This window comes from Anolis carolinensis, chromosome 4 (genome assembly GCF_035594765.1).
Source record: "Anolis carolinensis isolate JA03-04 chromosome 4, rAnoCar3.1.pri, whole genome shotgun sequence".
NCBI classification, from domain to species: domain Eukaryota; kingdom Metazoa; phylum Chordata; class Lepidosauria; order Squamata; family Dactyloidae; genus Anolis; species Anolis carolinensis.
Window position 1 is genome coordinate 77,865,080 of NC_085844.1, and position 15,680 is coordinate 77,880,759.

At 36.1% G+C, this 15,680-nt stretch overlaps 1 protein-coding gene and 1 long non-coding RNA gene across 6 annotated transcripts in view; one reads left to right on the top strand and one right to left on the bottom strand.

Moving 5' to 3' along the window:
• The window catches only part of LOC134298974 (uncharacterized), a 36,052-nt gene that overhangs the window by 4,011 nt on the left and 16,361 nt on the right, over positions 1-15,680 (top strand). The gene's annotated exons all lie outside the window — the stretch shown is intronic.
• The window catches only part of rnf182 (ring finger protein 182), a 46,872-nt gene continuing 32,455 nt past the window's right edge, over positions 1,264-15,680 (bottom strand). The window contains exons 2-4 of one of the 5 annotated variants that reach the window (XR_010006118.1): positions 6,063-6,484; positions 2,501-2,674; positions 1,264-1,604 (exon numbers count right to left, since the gene is read on the bottom strand). Coding sequence is in view for 2 of the 5 variants with exons in the window: in XM_008108811.3 (XP_008107018.1) it covers positions 5,553-6,293 (741 nt within the window). In the remaining 3 variants the exon portion in view is untranslated. Of the gene's footprint in view, positions 6,485-15,680 lie in introns of all 5 variants that reach the window. The other 4 variants (XR_010006119.1, XR_010006120.1, XM_062980685.1 and 1 more) reach the window with 4 other exon arrangements.

Genomic DNA, 15,680 nt, shown 5'->3' on the forward strand with positions numbered 1-15,680 from the left:
GTAGAATGCTACTTTGCTGCACTGGCAAGAATCAAGAATGTTTGGTGTAGCTATGTAACATATACCTTAACTGGACTGGAAGTGTTCCTATGTAATAACTGGATACATACCGTATCTAGATTGTTGAAAACAAATCAAAACATTGTAGTATATCTCAAAAACAACTGCCAACAGTATTTGAGAAACAATAGGCTTCTTGTTGACTCATAGTTTCCAGCAGAATTGAAGAGATGAGACAACGTATTTCCCAAAATCTAAGTCCTTATCCTTTTGCAATATTCCTTCAGCCTATCCAGATAAATTTGGGGAGTCTTTATTAGCCTTCATATTTTAACAAACCCAGAATTTCTTTCTCAACTAAGATATGGGAATGCATCTCTGACACTTCATGACATGTTTTCTTAGATCTAAATATCCAAGAGACTACAGTTCTCTATTTTAACCTACCATGCAACTGCAGGTCAGTGATTTGTCCTGTTTCAAGACATTCTGCTGCCTAAGGTAGAGGAAGCCACATTCCTTTGCTGCCATGTTCAGGAGCCAACAAGCTGTGAATCATATTTCAATTCTAGCAACGCCATGATGCACCTGGGCAAAGCAGTCTTGACAGGGAACATTGCAAAGGATGGGTGGAATTAAAAACTTCTGTCATCCAGTTCTGCTGTCTTCACCTCTCAGCTTTTGCTCTACTTCATGAGAAAGCCAATTTATTTATTTATTTACCATATTTGTACCTTGCCCTTCTCAACCCCGAAAGGATTCAGAGCGGCCTCACATATCAGCAACAATTCAATGCTTAAAATAAAATACAATTGGTGTGTGTGTGTGTGTGTGTGTGTGTGTCAGGAGTGGCTTGAGAAATTGCAAGTTGCTTCTAGTAAACATCTACATTAAAAACCAGAGTATTAAAGCACCTAAAAACAGTTACATCAATTATTAAAATCACATAACCCAAAGCTGTAATCCAGGGCCATTCCAATGTGACATATCTTCAGCAATTTCTATTCTGTTGTTTCCATCTAAAGTCTGCACTATTTTCTTCACTAAAACATATCCAAAAAGTATTTTAATCAGTACAAAGCAGACCCAGCTAGTCATCTTGTCTATCTTTAGGCTTTGTTCAGATTGATATGCTTGATGATATTCAGTTTTGCCATCAACTTTGGGGAAGAGGGTTCTTTTTAAGGAAATGAATTTCTACTATGCATTCATCTACTTCTTTTGTGTTTCTTGTTCCTGGGGAAAAAAAACAGTAAACAAGGATTGAAAAGAAGACAAAACCATTTCTTTATTCACATAGTTTCATTAGCATTTGTCTTTTTTCCCTTCACATTCTATTTTCTTTGCTTCGTTCCTTGCTTCTCTTCTTTTTCTTCCAAGATAAAATTTCTGAAAAATAAACTGATAAGTACCTCAGACTATAAGCCAAGAAATGTAAAGATTGGGAAATAACCTGAGATAACTGGAAGAGAGGGAGATCAGAATCATAAACTTCATATGGGAGGGTAGAGCCCATTGGCAAAAACATAGAATATTGTTCAGTGACTGTGTTGACATGAAGCTCTCTCTTCTTGCAAATTACACCAGAGATGCTTGTTCCTCTTCTGATGAGACCAGCATTTCAAGTAGAAAAAAACAAACATTAATATTGTTTTGTTTTTGTTTTACATCAGCACAAACGTTTAACTGGGCAATACATATAACATCTGATTTTTCTATTAAAAACCAAAGTTTACCAGCATCAGTATTATATGTGAAGCCTGTATGAACCCCAAGTTAAATGATGCATAAGTTCAATGTCATAAAGCCATTTTTTTTTTTAAAAAAAAGTCTTTAAAAAGTGTAAGTAGCTGAAAAAAGTAATCATCTTTGATGTTTGTTCTCTGGTGGTTGCTTTACTTCAAAGTGGAGTTATAAAGCAATAAACTGCTGCTGGCTGTGTTATTTTAATAGCAACAGATGTTAAGAAAACACAGGGTACATCTAAATCACAGCATTAATACAGAAATAATAGTTTGACACTACTATAACTGGCATGGCACAAAGCTATGGAATCCTGGGATTTATAGTTTGGTAAGGCATCAGCACTCTTTGGTAGAGAAGTCAAAAAGTCTTGTAAAACTGCAACTCCCATGATTCCATAGCATTGAGCCATGGCAGTAGAAGTGCTGTCAAACTGCATTAATTCAACAATGTAGATACACCCAGAATATAGGGTATAGACTTTTGTGGCAGAACTTGCTAAATTGGGGGGGGGGGGGGGGAGGGGGGTGTTATTTGGCTCCCAGAATGTTTTAATGATTGCATGTTCTGATTTTAATTTGATTTTTGTTTTTACGTTGCATGTTAGCTTGGGGCAGAAAGACGACTGATAATTTTTTTTCCAAAATACATTCAGGTGCAATTTTACCAAATATGTCATCATGCTGTTATTGCTGTAGTTACTATAGTAACATTATGATATCATAAGGTGCTACAAATGCTTAAGTCTGATGAATACCTCAAGGATTTTGAGCCATTTCCCCAAGGCCCTCATTAGCATATCAATCTTTTATGATGTTTTCCAGCAAATAGTCTATGGCTTCCTCTAAACAATCTTCATTCCCTCTCTCCTCTTCATGCTGCCTACACGTACCAGCCGAGTAATTTCTGAGTTGCAAATATGTTCATGATGCTGGAGAAGAAACAGGCAGATTTAGAATCTCATAAGAACCTCTGTGAAAAAGCCTCAAGCTTCACATTTATTTACATCAGTGGTTTATCTACTCTTTATATTTATGTGAGATGTTTAGAATTCTCTTCTAGAGACCGCTAATGTTGCAATTAGAATAGTCTAATTAGATCTAATTATACTGGTGCAATTAGATCAAACTAGAACATTCTAAGGTTGGATTAACACTGCCATATAACCCTGTTTCTGAATCCAGATTATCTCCTTGGAATTGGATTACATGAATCTACACTGCCATATAATCCAGTTCAAAGCAGATAATCTGGATTCAGAAACTGGATTATATGGCAGTGTAGATGAGGCCTAAGGACCTTTGCCATTACACCATTATAATGGGTCCACTTTATCTGCCATGATAATATCATATGGAATCCTGATCTTTGCAATTTAGAGAAGGGCATTTAAAATTATCAGCATTCCCAAACTACAAACTTCAGGATTCCATAGAATATTGTCATTTCAATTAAAGTGGAATCATAGTGATATAATTGAGTAGCGTGAAAGAAATCTAAGTACTTCCCCAAACTGCAAATCAGAGGTAAACATCCATGGTAGTTGGATATTAACCTATAGAAAGTGTCTTATCTCATCCCACTGTTCTAAGCTGACTTTTGCAGTGTAGAGGTAGGAGTGCCAGTGGTATTGCATATTCAGACACAGGTTTTCAGGAACTATTTGGAGAACGGATATGGCAAGAACTGATCAAAGAAATTGTGTAAGACTGCATACCCTGAATACTTAAAATAAATTGTATAAATTCAAAGTACAAATAACTTTTCAGTGTAATCTCTCAGCATGTGAATTGGCTTAAACACATGCCACAAAATATATGAGATATGTTACCATACGAATAATGGTTCTTAAGGAAAAGTACAGATTGAACAAAAACTGAAAACAGAAATATCTGATTTGACTACAAGTAGAATGTACAGACATTTTCCAGAAGTGGTAGATACTGACATTCATTTCATCCTACGCCAAGAACCCATTTATTAGAACAGCTGGGACAACTTTAATGCAAGTCCCTACAAATATGTAAACCTTTGTAATACATATGCACAAAAACATATTATACAAACATTACAGACATTATAAAATATTTTTTCATAGGTGGATATCCTCCCTAGACCTGGCCATTTTTGAACATTAATTAATTACACTTTGTGGTTTACTGATGCTAGTCATGCCACTCCATCTGACTATGCATGCTTTGCCACAGACATTTTAGTGGTAGCAATATATTATTCTTACAAATATTAATTTGTAATGCTAACCATTAGTAATGAATTAAACTAAAACTGTTTGGATCTCTGGACAAACTGCTTCATAAAATATTATAAACTGAGAAGGGAAGGACTAGTATTCTCCAATGCTTCCTAATAAAATCAGTGCAACCCGAATGCAACTAATTTTGTACCCTGTCAACAGTCATTATTTCGAACCTTAAGGGGAAAAAGCATAGGTTACATCTCCTGTTTCATCTTTCAAAAATTTATTTCCTTTTCCTCCTTCCATTGCATATTTAGTGTGATCCCTGTTTGATAGAAATTTCTTAGAGATCCAAATATTAGTAGGATTTAGCTGAACTAAAATGGAAGGACAAACCTAATTATGCAGCTCACTTTCACACTTCAATACAGTCTTCATCTTAGATATGAAGAATTCAAACCCATTTGCAAGACTGAAACTATATTTTTGATCTGTTACTGCTTTGCCACTGTTTTGATTTGGTGCTAGGTGTTAGCTTTGGAGCACAAACCATGTTTTCATGGTTTCACAAGAAGGCCAAAAGTTCAGGTGGGCAAGAAGGCAATTCATTCCCAAAGCTTTGTTTAAAAGTCCTTATATGGTAACATCCTCTCTCTTTAAAAAACTCAGATATACATATTACAACATAAAGAATGCAAGTGAGAGAGTCACACAAATATGTGGATGCATAAGCCCTTTCACAAGCTATGTGCCACAGTACAAACTTATGTTACATGGGAAACAAATTCTTCAGTATACTTCTGAAGTATATTTCAGTATACTTCACTAACTCTTTTGAAATAGTTGGTTCTCACATAGGAACTTGTTTTTGCTTTCAGAGAAATCTGTCATGGGTAAAGCTCTTTTGATACCTTCAAGAGAAATGTTAACAGCAGAACAGGATATTTTTTGTATTTCTGTGGCACATGGCTTTGAAGAGTGAATGCTATCCTCTGCAATTTTCTACCTACGTAATTAGTGTAAAAACAAACAAACACTCTTCTTCTATGATAATGAGAGCTATCTTATCGCTCATTCTGGTACATTGATAGCACCTATTTTCTTTGTGCATTTTAAAGATCAGAGGCACTGTCCAGTAGGAAACTTGCAAGCCAAGGGTTCTGATCTCAGTTCTTGCACAAATGTAATGAACATGTGCAGCAGAGGGTAAACTAAACACCCCTCAAAATATTACTCAGAGAACAATGCGAATAAGAGACAGTTTAACATTCATTTCATTTGAAATTATTCCAGTAAACTTAACCTATAGAGCTATATGAATAATCTGCTTGAAATTACAGTATTACTGCAATGTAACATTAGGCACATAGAAAGGAGACGGTTCTTGTTGCATCCTTTTTCTATTGCTAATTCTTCTTAATGGATGTTTCCCATTAGTAAAACAGGATACAGCAGCAGCAAAACAACCATTCAATTACTTTTAAACATAAGACCACAAAACTGGTCTGCATTTCTATTTTGATGGACAAAAGGAATAAAATAAGAATACAAGTTAACTGTGCTACATCTATGGCAATTTCATGTTTCATTGCTTATTTCATGACAATTACTGTTAAGAAGAAGACAAACAATCCAGAAACTCATGGCATATACACTGGCAGAACCCATAAACCATAAGAATAACAAGACTCGAGGGAACAAGGCTGACAAAGACTACCCCAAGGGTGACTTTCTTTGATACCAGTAAGTAGATCCCTAAAGGCAAGGAACTAAAATACAGCAAACCTAGCAACCAAACAAGAACTCGAATTGAAGTCTGGAAGAGCAAGGATGTACAGTTCCACACTGTCCAGTTGTGGGGCACAGATGCAACAGAGTCAAAACTTGTGGGCCTATAGAATTCCACAACTGGGGTTGAGTTCAGGGTTGGGGGGCTTTCCCTCTGCACTTCCATAATGGTTATAACTAGACAGTTGGAGGAAGTATGGGAAGGGCTAACAAGAGAGGCCAGCCTTTTGGGGGTCAGTAAGAGTTCTGTTGGATTGTCCGGTAGGCACTTCTTCACTTTTCCTCCATAAGCCAAATTTACAAGGATGTTGTTGTCATCAGGAAGACTACTCACCTCATCATCAGGCAGGCAAGTCTCAAACCGGCAGAATGGGCAAACAATGACCCCCTGAGGAGAGTCCCCAAAATCTATGATCTTGCAAAGGCATTTGGCACATACTCTGTGACAACATCCCAGAACTTTAGGTTTTCTTTGTCTCAGGTTATAGCGGTTGTAACAGATTTTACATTCAAGCTCATCCGAGCCCTGGGACTCCACAGCATCCTCTGGCAATAGACTTGTCATTTCCTTTTAATGTGCTTTAGTCTTGTAGTGATGTCAACCTTAGACCGTCTATGTTTCTAGAACGTCTTTTTAATTATCATATCACTTTGGGCATTCAGTTGGAGGGAAAAGCAGCAAGAGTCTTCATTTCTCAGCCTCTTTCCATCCTTATCTGTCCTTCAATATTTTTGTAAAATTATAATACGTAGTTTCTAGAGAAGGGAAAAAGACACATCAGTTCATATCTAATCATTATGTACAACTTTGCTCAAGATCTCCCGAATTAAGCCTACAGGAGATTCTCTCTATTTGGCCTTACTGTAATTATGAGGAAGATTAGGTGTAGAAGTAGTGATTGGTCCAAAACAGGCTGTCAGCTTCTCAGTACATTAGATATTTTAAACAACCCTTAAACTCACTATTTTATTCACAAATATATATAAATAAAAATGAAAGCCAAAGGAAAAATAAACAAAGTTGCAATGAGTGCATGTTCAGAATTTTTTTTTCTGAAATTCAGATGAGAAGAACCTGTTTACAGCTGGACTGGAGATTAACACAAAGTGAGAAGCCTTAAACTCACAGGCCTGTTATCTGTAAACCTCCTATCTTTTCTAATATTTTTACTCTGCTTTCCAACTGAAAATGCTCAAAGTGTGGCTTGCACAAAATAAAATAAAAATAAAGATATTTCACAGAATTTAAAAAAACAATACGGGTCAAAATAGGAAGAAAACCAAATTCAATCATAAAACTGAATAAGTTCTTATACTGATTGGCTGGAATGGAACCATTTCAGAAAAGGAGATGGCAAACAGTTAATATTGATGGTGTGTTCTTGTTGCCAATCTCTTCCTTTGCTTCTGTCAGATGGATTAACTCCTGCCATGTGTGTCAGAATGCATTACAAAATTACTGCTTAATTTTAAAAAAATATGTTTATGATAATTATAGTTATTCTGAATGATGAACATCTCTACCACATCACTTTAGGAGCCCAGCTTCGCTGTGTAATGGCAATTTGTTTTACTCTTAAAGTTGCCATATGTTGGAAATTATTTGAAGGCACACAAGGACAATGAACATCAAGACATTCAATATATTTTTTATTCATTGCTAATACTATCTGCAAGTTATATATAGCAGACTTTTGTGGGAAAGAAATGAAAACCACAGATGTCCTGTTCACAGATGTATGTTCAATCATTTTGTAAGTACAAATGCATTACTTCTGCCACATTTGTCAATAGAAGCAAGGTCCTCTGGTAGTCCCTCTCTTTCAATGGTGCTTTACAGTTTGCGGTTGTCAGTGCTCCTGTACGCCCATCATCAGAAACATGACCATCAACACTTCATAAAAGCTACCTACCCCTTTAATCACACTAACAGGGCATTATGAGCACTTATAATGACAGTCTGCTCCCAGGCCCAAGCCTCTTCATTCATGTGATCTAACAGTGGGCACTGGGGGCCTGGAAGTTCTATGATTATCTTGGATATCAGCCATGGATTTGAGTGGAAACTATTTATTTTATTGTATTTAGTTAATTTCTGTTTTGTCCCCGTTCCGAAGTAGACTCAAGATGGTTCACCATAAAATGCAATTAAAATAAGAATACTTAAAACATGAAGCAAGTTCAAGTAAGCAAGCAAGCAAACAAACAGTTAAATACTATTTGAAACATGTCCACAAAAAAAATACAGTGAGTAAAAGTTCTTGCTGGAGCAAATGAGGACAGTTGCCAAAGGCCTGCCTAAGCCCCCACCATGGTAGCATTCAGAAAGAGCTTGAAAACCTGGCTCTTTACTCATGCCTTTAGATAAAGATTACTAATCCAGAAGCAATCTGTATCTGTGACCATTCTTGTACCGGTTTGCACTTTTTACCTTTGTCAACTCGATATAGACACAGGGTCTATTCTCACCCCAATTTGCACTTCCAAGAATTTGCAGAACTTTATCAGGCACCTCGTGTTTACAATATTTATATGGTGCACCTTACCCAGTCTGCTTTTACAATCTCTCCATTTTAATCCATGTTTTTTATTAGTTCTTGTTTTTATTGGCTAATGTTTAAATTTTTTAATTATGCATGTTTTTGTCTATTGCTGTGTTTTATACTGCTACTGTTTTTATTCAGGCTTGGCCCCATGTAAGCCACCCTAAGTCCCCTTTGGGGAGATAGAGGCGGGGTATAAAAATAAAGTTGTTGTTGTTGTTGTTGTTGTTGTTGTTGTTGTTATTATTATTATTATTATTAAATGAAAAGGCCTTTGCTCGCTAGTAGATGAGCAAAAGGTGGGATCCAGTTTTTGTCTTTCAGCTAGGAGTTTCAGAGCCCAGGAAGAACATTTGCTTATGAATTTTGATCTAGTATCAGAACAATATAAATTGAGATTTCTTCCAGCACTCTACAAGTGGCTCAGAACTTTCTATAGAAAAATAGCTTAAAGGGGAGGGGTTCACCTCTCCTTTAAATAAAAGCTAATCTCCTAACACGATGATTCAAAAAATAAACAATATAGGGAAAACTCTTGTAATGTTTCTTATCCCATGTTGAAATGTTTCTTATCTTACCCGATAACTTATGAAGGAAGTTTCAGCACTGCAGACTTTATTTGTACTAAAAGCTTATTACACACAGTATTTGGGATTGCCTGTCCAGTAGTTAGTACTAGTTTGGTGCATATGAGTACATGTGTGCATATACAGAGAGAGAAAGAGATCCCACTCCCAGAAATAGAAAGTGAAAATGTTTTAAAAACGTTTAACACCCCCCTCCTTTTTTTGGGAACTGAAATACTTGGCTGTAAGAGAAGACCGGGGGTGGGGAGACAGTGAGCAAAATTTTGCCTTCTCAGTTTGACAAGCCCCAGTTGGGTGTGGGTGTCATTTGCCAATGGATTTCTTTAATAGAGAAAAAAAAGTTTTAAAATGAAAGGAAATGCCAACCCCTCTCCTTCTCCTTTGATCACAAGCAGAGAAATAATGTTTTTTGTTTCTTTTAGAATGATCACTCAAATTTGGTCAATTCATCAATTAAATTAATAAATCAAAATTAAATTAAAGTTAAATGTGATAACTAAACTTTCTTTAGTTGGGTGATATTTTTGATTTAAATGTATTCCCATGATACGTTCAGTTAGAATTACTGGTACTCTAAATTGTACAATTTGGAATTGCTCTAAATGTTTTTAATTGTTTTAATTGTATTTTAAAGTCTATTTTAAATGTATATTTTATTGTACACTGTTTTTAAAGGCATCAAAAAGTTGCCTATGTTGTAAAGCCGCCTTGAGTCCCCTTCGGGGTTAAGAAAGGCGGAGTAGAAATGTCGTAAATAAAATAAAAGATAAAATAAAATACTCCTAATTCTGAAGTAAACATGCAAATAAACATTTTTAAGACCAAAAATATTGTTTCTGCTTACCAGGCCACAACTGACAGGTATAAAGAAAATGTGATGGTAGAACCAAGATAATAGCTGTGCACAAACTATGCATTGTGTAATTCTTGAAAGAGCATATCACATAGGCAGAAGCACTCTGAGCTTCACAAACTATACCACCAACACCCCATTCCCCAGAACTGAAACTTAAGACATCTTATAAAAAATTAAAACATGTACAAAGTGCTCTCCACATATATACACACAGAGAGAGTTTAAAGTGTAATTGAAAGTAATTTAAGTATTTAGGGAATAAAGAAACAATAAAAAACTTCAATGTATTATGGGGCCTAGACCAGCACCTCATTGTTACAAATTTTTAAAATGCTACATCTGTTCTAACACTATTGCTATTGATAACTTTAACAAATTTCACCTGATTTGGACAGGTTCTATTTAGGGAAATATAAATGGATAAGTAAATGTTCATAAATTAGATATGGAAGTATGACTGCATAAACTATGCAAGTTGGCAGACATTTATTCATTTAGCTTAATAAATTAGCTAATTATGTCAAAATGTTTGATTACAAATGTGCAAATTAAGATTTAAATTTAAACTTTTTCCAGTTCAACTAGAGTAGTTGAAGCAAAGAAACTTAGAAAAATGATGATTTTCCAAGTTCCTATTGATTTAATGAGCTTGTTCTAGACTAATATTTGGATTTTGGCCATTCGCAGGAATTGTGCAGTCTCCCAAATGTTCTTGAAGGACAACGCTGCTGGGACTTGTAGGTCAAAAACATCTGGAAGGCTACACAAATCCCATCCTTTATTTGGGTCGTTAAGACCATAATTTCAGTAGGAAGAAACATGTACTTCCTGGAAATGTGCACAACAGTTAATACTACTGAAATTATGTGAACCAAACTAAACAGAATTTTCCAAAACAATACAACCAAAGGTGCTGAATCATGCACCCTGCATTTGACAGGGGCATCTCCTTATGTCCATGGTAAAGCCACTTTGGATGTTATGCCTGCCTTTGAAGGAGCTATCCAAGGTGCTGAGCATTTTTGGGAATAGTGCTCCGCACTTTAGGAAGTTCCCTTATAGCTGAAACTAAAGTTTAGATCCACTACTCACTGATATGGAAGCCATTTATTGTGTGCCCTCAAATTGTTTATGAGTTTTTTCTGGAGGTGAGAGTATGTGAATCACCTTGTTCATCAGAGTCATCAACCTACTTTTCACTGTTTTACTGATTTCATTGCTTCCAAGATGAGACTGATGCCTTTCAACAGATGCTTCCCCACAAATTATATGTTGTCTTGTCTCTTAGCAACCAGAAAGCAATGAAGTACAATATTTACATGCTTCTACTGAAATTATCTGCAAAACATCAATAGAGCTGAAATGTCAGATTAAATTGAATTTTCATTTTCTAAATGATCTACATTATCTTATTAGTAAGTATTGTACTTTCCATTAACCCTCAGAAATTCAGATGGCTATAATTTATTTGTCCCCATTAGTTATAACAAGAGTTTTTCCCGAAAACAGTAAAACTATGCTTTTAAAAATCTACTTAATTGTATTCTGGTAAAACTGATGGGGAAAATCTTCCAGTGCCTTTTAGCAGAATGTTAACTTCCTAACTTGCATGAAGCAAGACATATCTCAGCATTAAAAAAAAAAGCTTAGTGTGGAAAGATGTATTTCATGTACAACATGGCATTTTGTTTGTTTTGTTTGTATTACTGCACATAATGTCCACTTCTGTGAGCAGTGAGAATGGTGTTAAATTATGAAGTAAAGAACTGCATCAGGACTGGGAATTAGAAGCAACTAGAAGGCTGTTTAAACAGAAATGTGTTCGCTGTGAGCAATAACATCTTTGTTTCCAAGCACATATTTTACTTAATACCTAAAGCAGTGGTTCTCAACCTTTTCTTCACCAGGGATTCCCTTTTAAATACTTTTTGTGGCTGTGTACCCCCAAGACTTAACTCCAGATTTAAGGCACTAGACTGTATCAAATAATTATTTAATTTTCTCATTAAGATCCTTCAAATTAAGAGAGAAGGGGATGTAAGTTAATCTGTTAATGTTCCTATTATAATATAATATTTTTTTATAATGATTCCATGCAAAATCATTATCATTATTATTATCATACCCCACTTTTTCTCTAAAAAAGAGAATCAAAGCAGCTTATAGTAAAATCAATACAATACAATATTTATTTATTTATTTTATTTATATACCGCTCTTTTCCCCCAGGGGAGAATATGTTAATATCATAACACTATCTTTACTTTCTAAGAAAACTGAAATTTTATAAATAAAATTGGTATTATGCCAATGATCAATCTTGTTCTTTAAAAAAGAAATACTAGAAAAAACCGAGTAACCCAGTACGACTAAGTCATCATACTGATTGAACCTTGATGATGTCTCTTCAGAGAAAGAATTTAAAATAATAGTTAATAATGATACTAGTGATAGCAGAACAGTGACAACAGTAATAGACAGTAATGATAGCAATAGTAGTACAGTAGAGTCTCACTTATCCAACATAAACAGGCCGGCAGAACGTTGGATAAGCGAATATGTTGGATAATAAGGAGGGATTAAGGAAAAGCCTATTAAACATCAAATTACATTATGATTTTACAAATTAAGCACTAAAACATCATGTTATACAACAAATTTGACAGAAAAAGTAGTTCAATATGCGGTAATGCTATGTAGTAATTACTGTATTTACGAATTTAGCACCAAAATATGACAATGTATTGAAAACATTGACTACAAAAATGTGTTGGATAATCCAGAACGTTGGATAAGCGAGTGCTGGATAAGTGAGACTCTACTGTAGCAATAACTATAACAATAATAATGATACTACTACTTCTAATAATAACCACAAAAGTAACAACAATAGCAATAGCAATAATAATAGTAAAAATAACTTTTCTCTCAAATTGCCCATTTTGGGGGTATTCATTTTGCCACTCAGTTGTAGTTTAGTAAGGCACTAGCATTCTTTGCCATACAAAGTCCCATGATTCCATAGCATTTAACCTTGGCAGTTAAAGTTGGTGAAAGCTCTCAAAAAAGTATCCCCTTTACCATTATGTAGTTACCTGATCAGTTAATTTGGTGTCACACAGTATTAATGCTACAGTATAGATGAACCCTGAAATATCAGTCTGTTTTGCAACTGAATAAGTAGAATGATATTCATGAAAGTGCATGCTAAAATACAAATCAGATTTTGCCTTCCTTCCCTTTCCCCCTTTTTCTACTACAGAACATGCTGACATACCTACTCATTTGAATATGGTTTACTGAAAGTCACCCAGTGGGTTTCCAAATCAAAGCTTCCTTGGTGGCAAATAACAAGAATCTATGGGTGCATTGACACTGTAAAATTAGTGCAGTCTGACATCACTTAGACCAGGCATGGGCAAACTTCGGCCCTCCAGGTGTTTTGGACTCCAACTCCCACAATTCCTAACAGCCAGTAGGCTGTTAGGAATTGTGGGAGTTGAAGTCCAAAACACCTGGAGGGCCGAAGTTTGCTCATGCCTGACTTAGACTGTCATAGCTCAATGTGATGAGTTCCTGGGATTTGTAGTTTGTGAGGCACCTGCATTCTTTGTCAGAGGATAAAGAGCTTGTAAAACTACAACTCCTATGATCATAGCATTGACCCAAGGGAATCCAAGTGGAGTCAAACTACATTAATTTTACAGTGTCGATTAGTGATTCCCAAATGCTAGTCTTCCAGCTGCTTTGGACTTCAAATCCTGGAAGCCTCTGCTGCTTTGGCCAATGATCAGGGATCCTGGCAACTGAAGTCCAAAATATTTAGAAGACTGTGTGTTTTGGTCTTCTAGTTTCTCTGTACTTTCTCCCCACCTGGATAGCCCATCGTGGAACAACTGATAGCAGGCAGCTGGCTTCAGGTGCCCTCCAGCGATGCACTCTAGGCTTGGTAGGCACTGTCTGTTGGCTGCCAAGTGACCTCAAGATGGTGGCAGATTCAATTTCAGAAAACCATAACATTTCTTCAATTTTTCATGGTCCCACTGTGATCCCCAGCTTGAGGACCACTGCCCTGAAGACAGGAGAACCCCGTCTGATCTTGGAAGCTAAATAGGGTCAGTCCTGGTTTAACAGCATGTCAATCTAATATTCTTGGTTTTTCTTGACATTTAAACTCATCATAGCTGTTGTGTACATTGTACATTGTTTTATGGACAAGTATACTACCGTGGGAGGGGAATTTATATTTTGAATAAAACTGGATTTTGTGGTCTCTGTATGTTTCAAGTGACCCAAATGAACCACTTTGCTATCAATTAGGTCAGTTAAATTCCTGACATAGGTTAATAAATGGCATAGTAACGGTAAAGGTTTCCCCTGATGTTAAGTCCAGTCGTGTCCAACTCTGGGGGTTGGTGCTCATCTCCATTTCTAGGCCGAAGAGCCGGCGTTGTCCATAGACATCTCCAAGGTCATGTGGTCGGCATGACTGCATAGAGCACCGTTACCTTCCCGACCTATTGCTCTACTTACATTTGCTTGTTTTCAAACTGCTTGGTTGGCAGGAACTGAGACTAACAGCGGGCGCTCATTCCACTCCTGGGATTGAACCTGGGACCTTTTGCTCTGCAAGTTCAGCAGCTCAGCGCTTTAACACACTGTGCCACCATGTCCGTTACATTCCTGACATAGGTTAATAAATGGCATCTATATATATAAAAGAGTGATGGCATCACGGCAATTCACAAAACAACAAAAGTACAGGCCCCCCAACCTCAAAATTTGACAACACAACCCATCATCAACGCCTCAAGGTTGATACAACAAAAAGAAAAGAAAAATAAAGTCCTAATTAGAGGGAGAGCAATAATTTTTTTTATCCAATTGCTGCCAGTTTAGAGGGCTAATCTCTGCCCACTTGGTTGCCTAGCAACCAAGGGACAGCCAGGTTTCAGTTAGGGGACAGGCAGATTTAGGCCTCACTTAGACTTCTTCCACAGATTATCTAATTTGCACTGGATTATATGGCAGTGTAGATTCAAGGCCCTTCAACACAGCTATATAACCTATTTATAATCTTATATTATCTGCTTTGCACTGGATTATCTTGACTCCACACTGCCATATAATCCACTTCAGTGTGCATTTTATACAGCTGTGAAGAAGGGGCCTCATATAATCCAGTTCTAAGCAGATAATTTAAGATTAGAAATATACAGTAGAGTCTCACTTATCCAACGTAAACAGGCCGGCAGGATAAGTGAATATGTTGGATAATAAGAAGGGATTCAGGAAAAGCCAATTAAACATCAAATTAGGTAATCGTTATACAAATTAAGCACCAAAGCATCATATTATACAACAAATTTGACAGAAAAAGTAATTCCATGCGCAGTAATGCTATGTAGTAATTACAATAGAGTCTCACTTATCCAACACTCGCTTATCCAACGTTCTGGATTATCCAACGCATTTTTGTAGTCAATGCTTTCAATATATCGTGATATTTTGGTGCTAAATTCATAAATACAGTAATTACTATATAGCATTACTGTGTACTGAACTACTTTTTCTGACAAATTTGTTGTCTAACATGATGTTTTGGTGCTTAATTTGTAAAATCATAACTTAATTTGATGTTTAATAGGGTTATCCTTAATTCCTCATTATCCAACATATTCGCTTATCCAACGTTCTGCCGGCCCGTTTATGTTGGATAAGTGAGACTCTACTGTACTGTATTTACAAATTTACCACTAAAATATCACAATTAATTTAAAACACTGACTACAAAAACATTGATTATGAAAAGGCAGACTGCGTTGGATAATCCAGAACATTGTATAAGCGAATGTTGGATAAGTGAGATTCTTCTTTAATATGAAATAATTACTGGGATAGAATAATTGTGATGACCCATGGGCCTTGTAGTCCTGCTCAGGACATTGTAATTCCTGATGAAGATG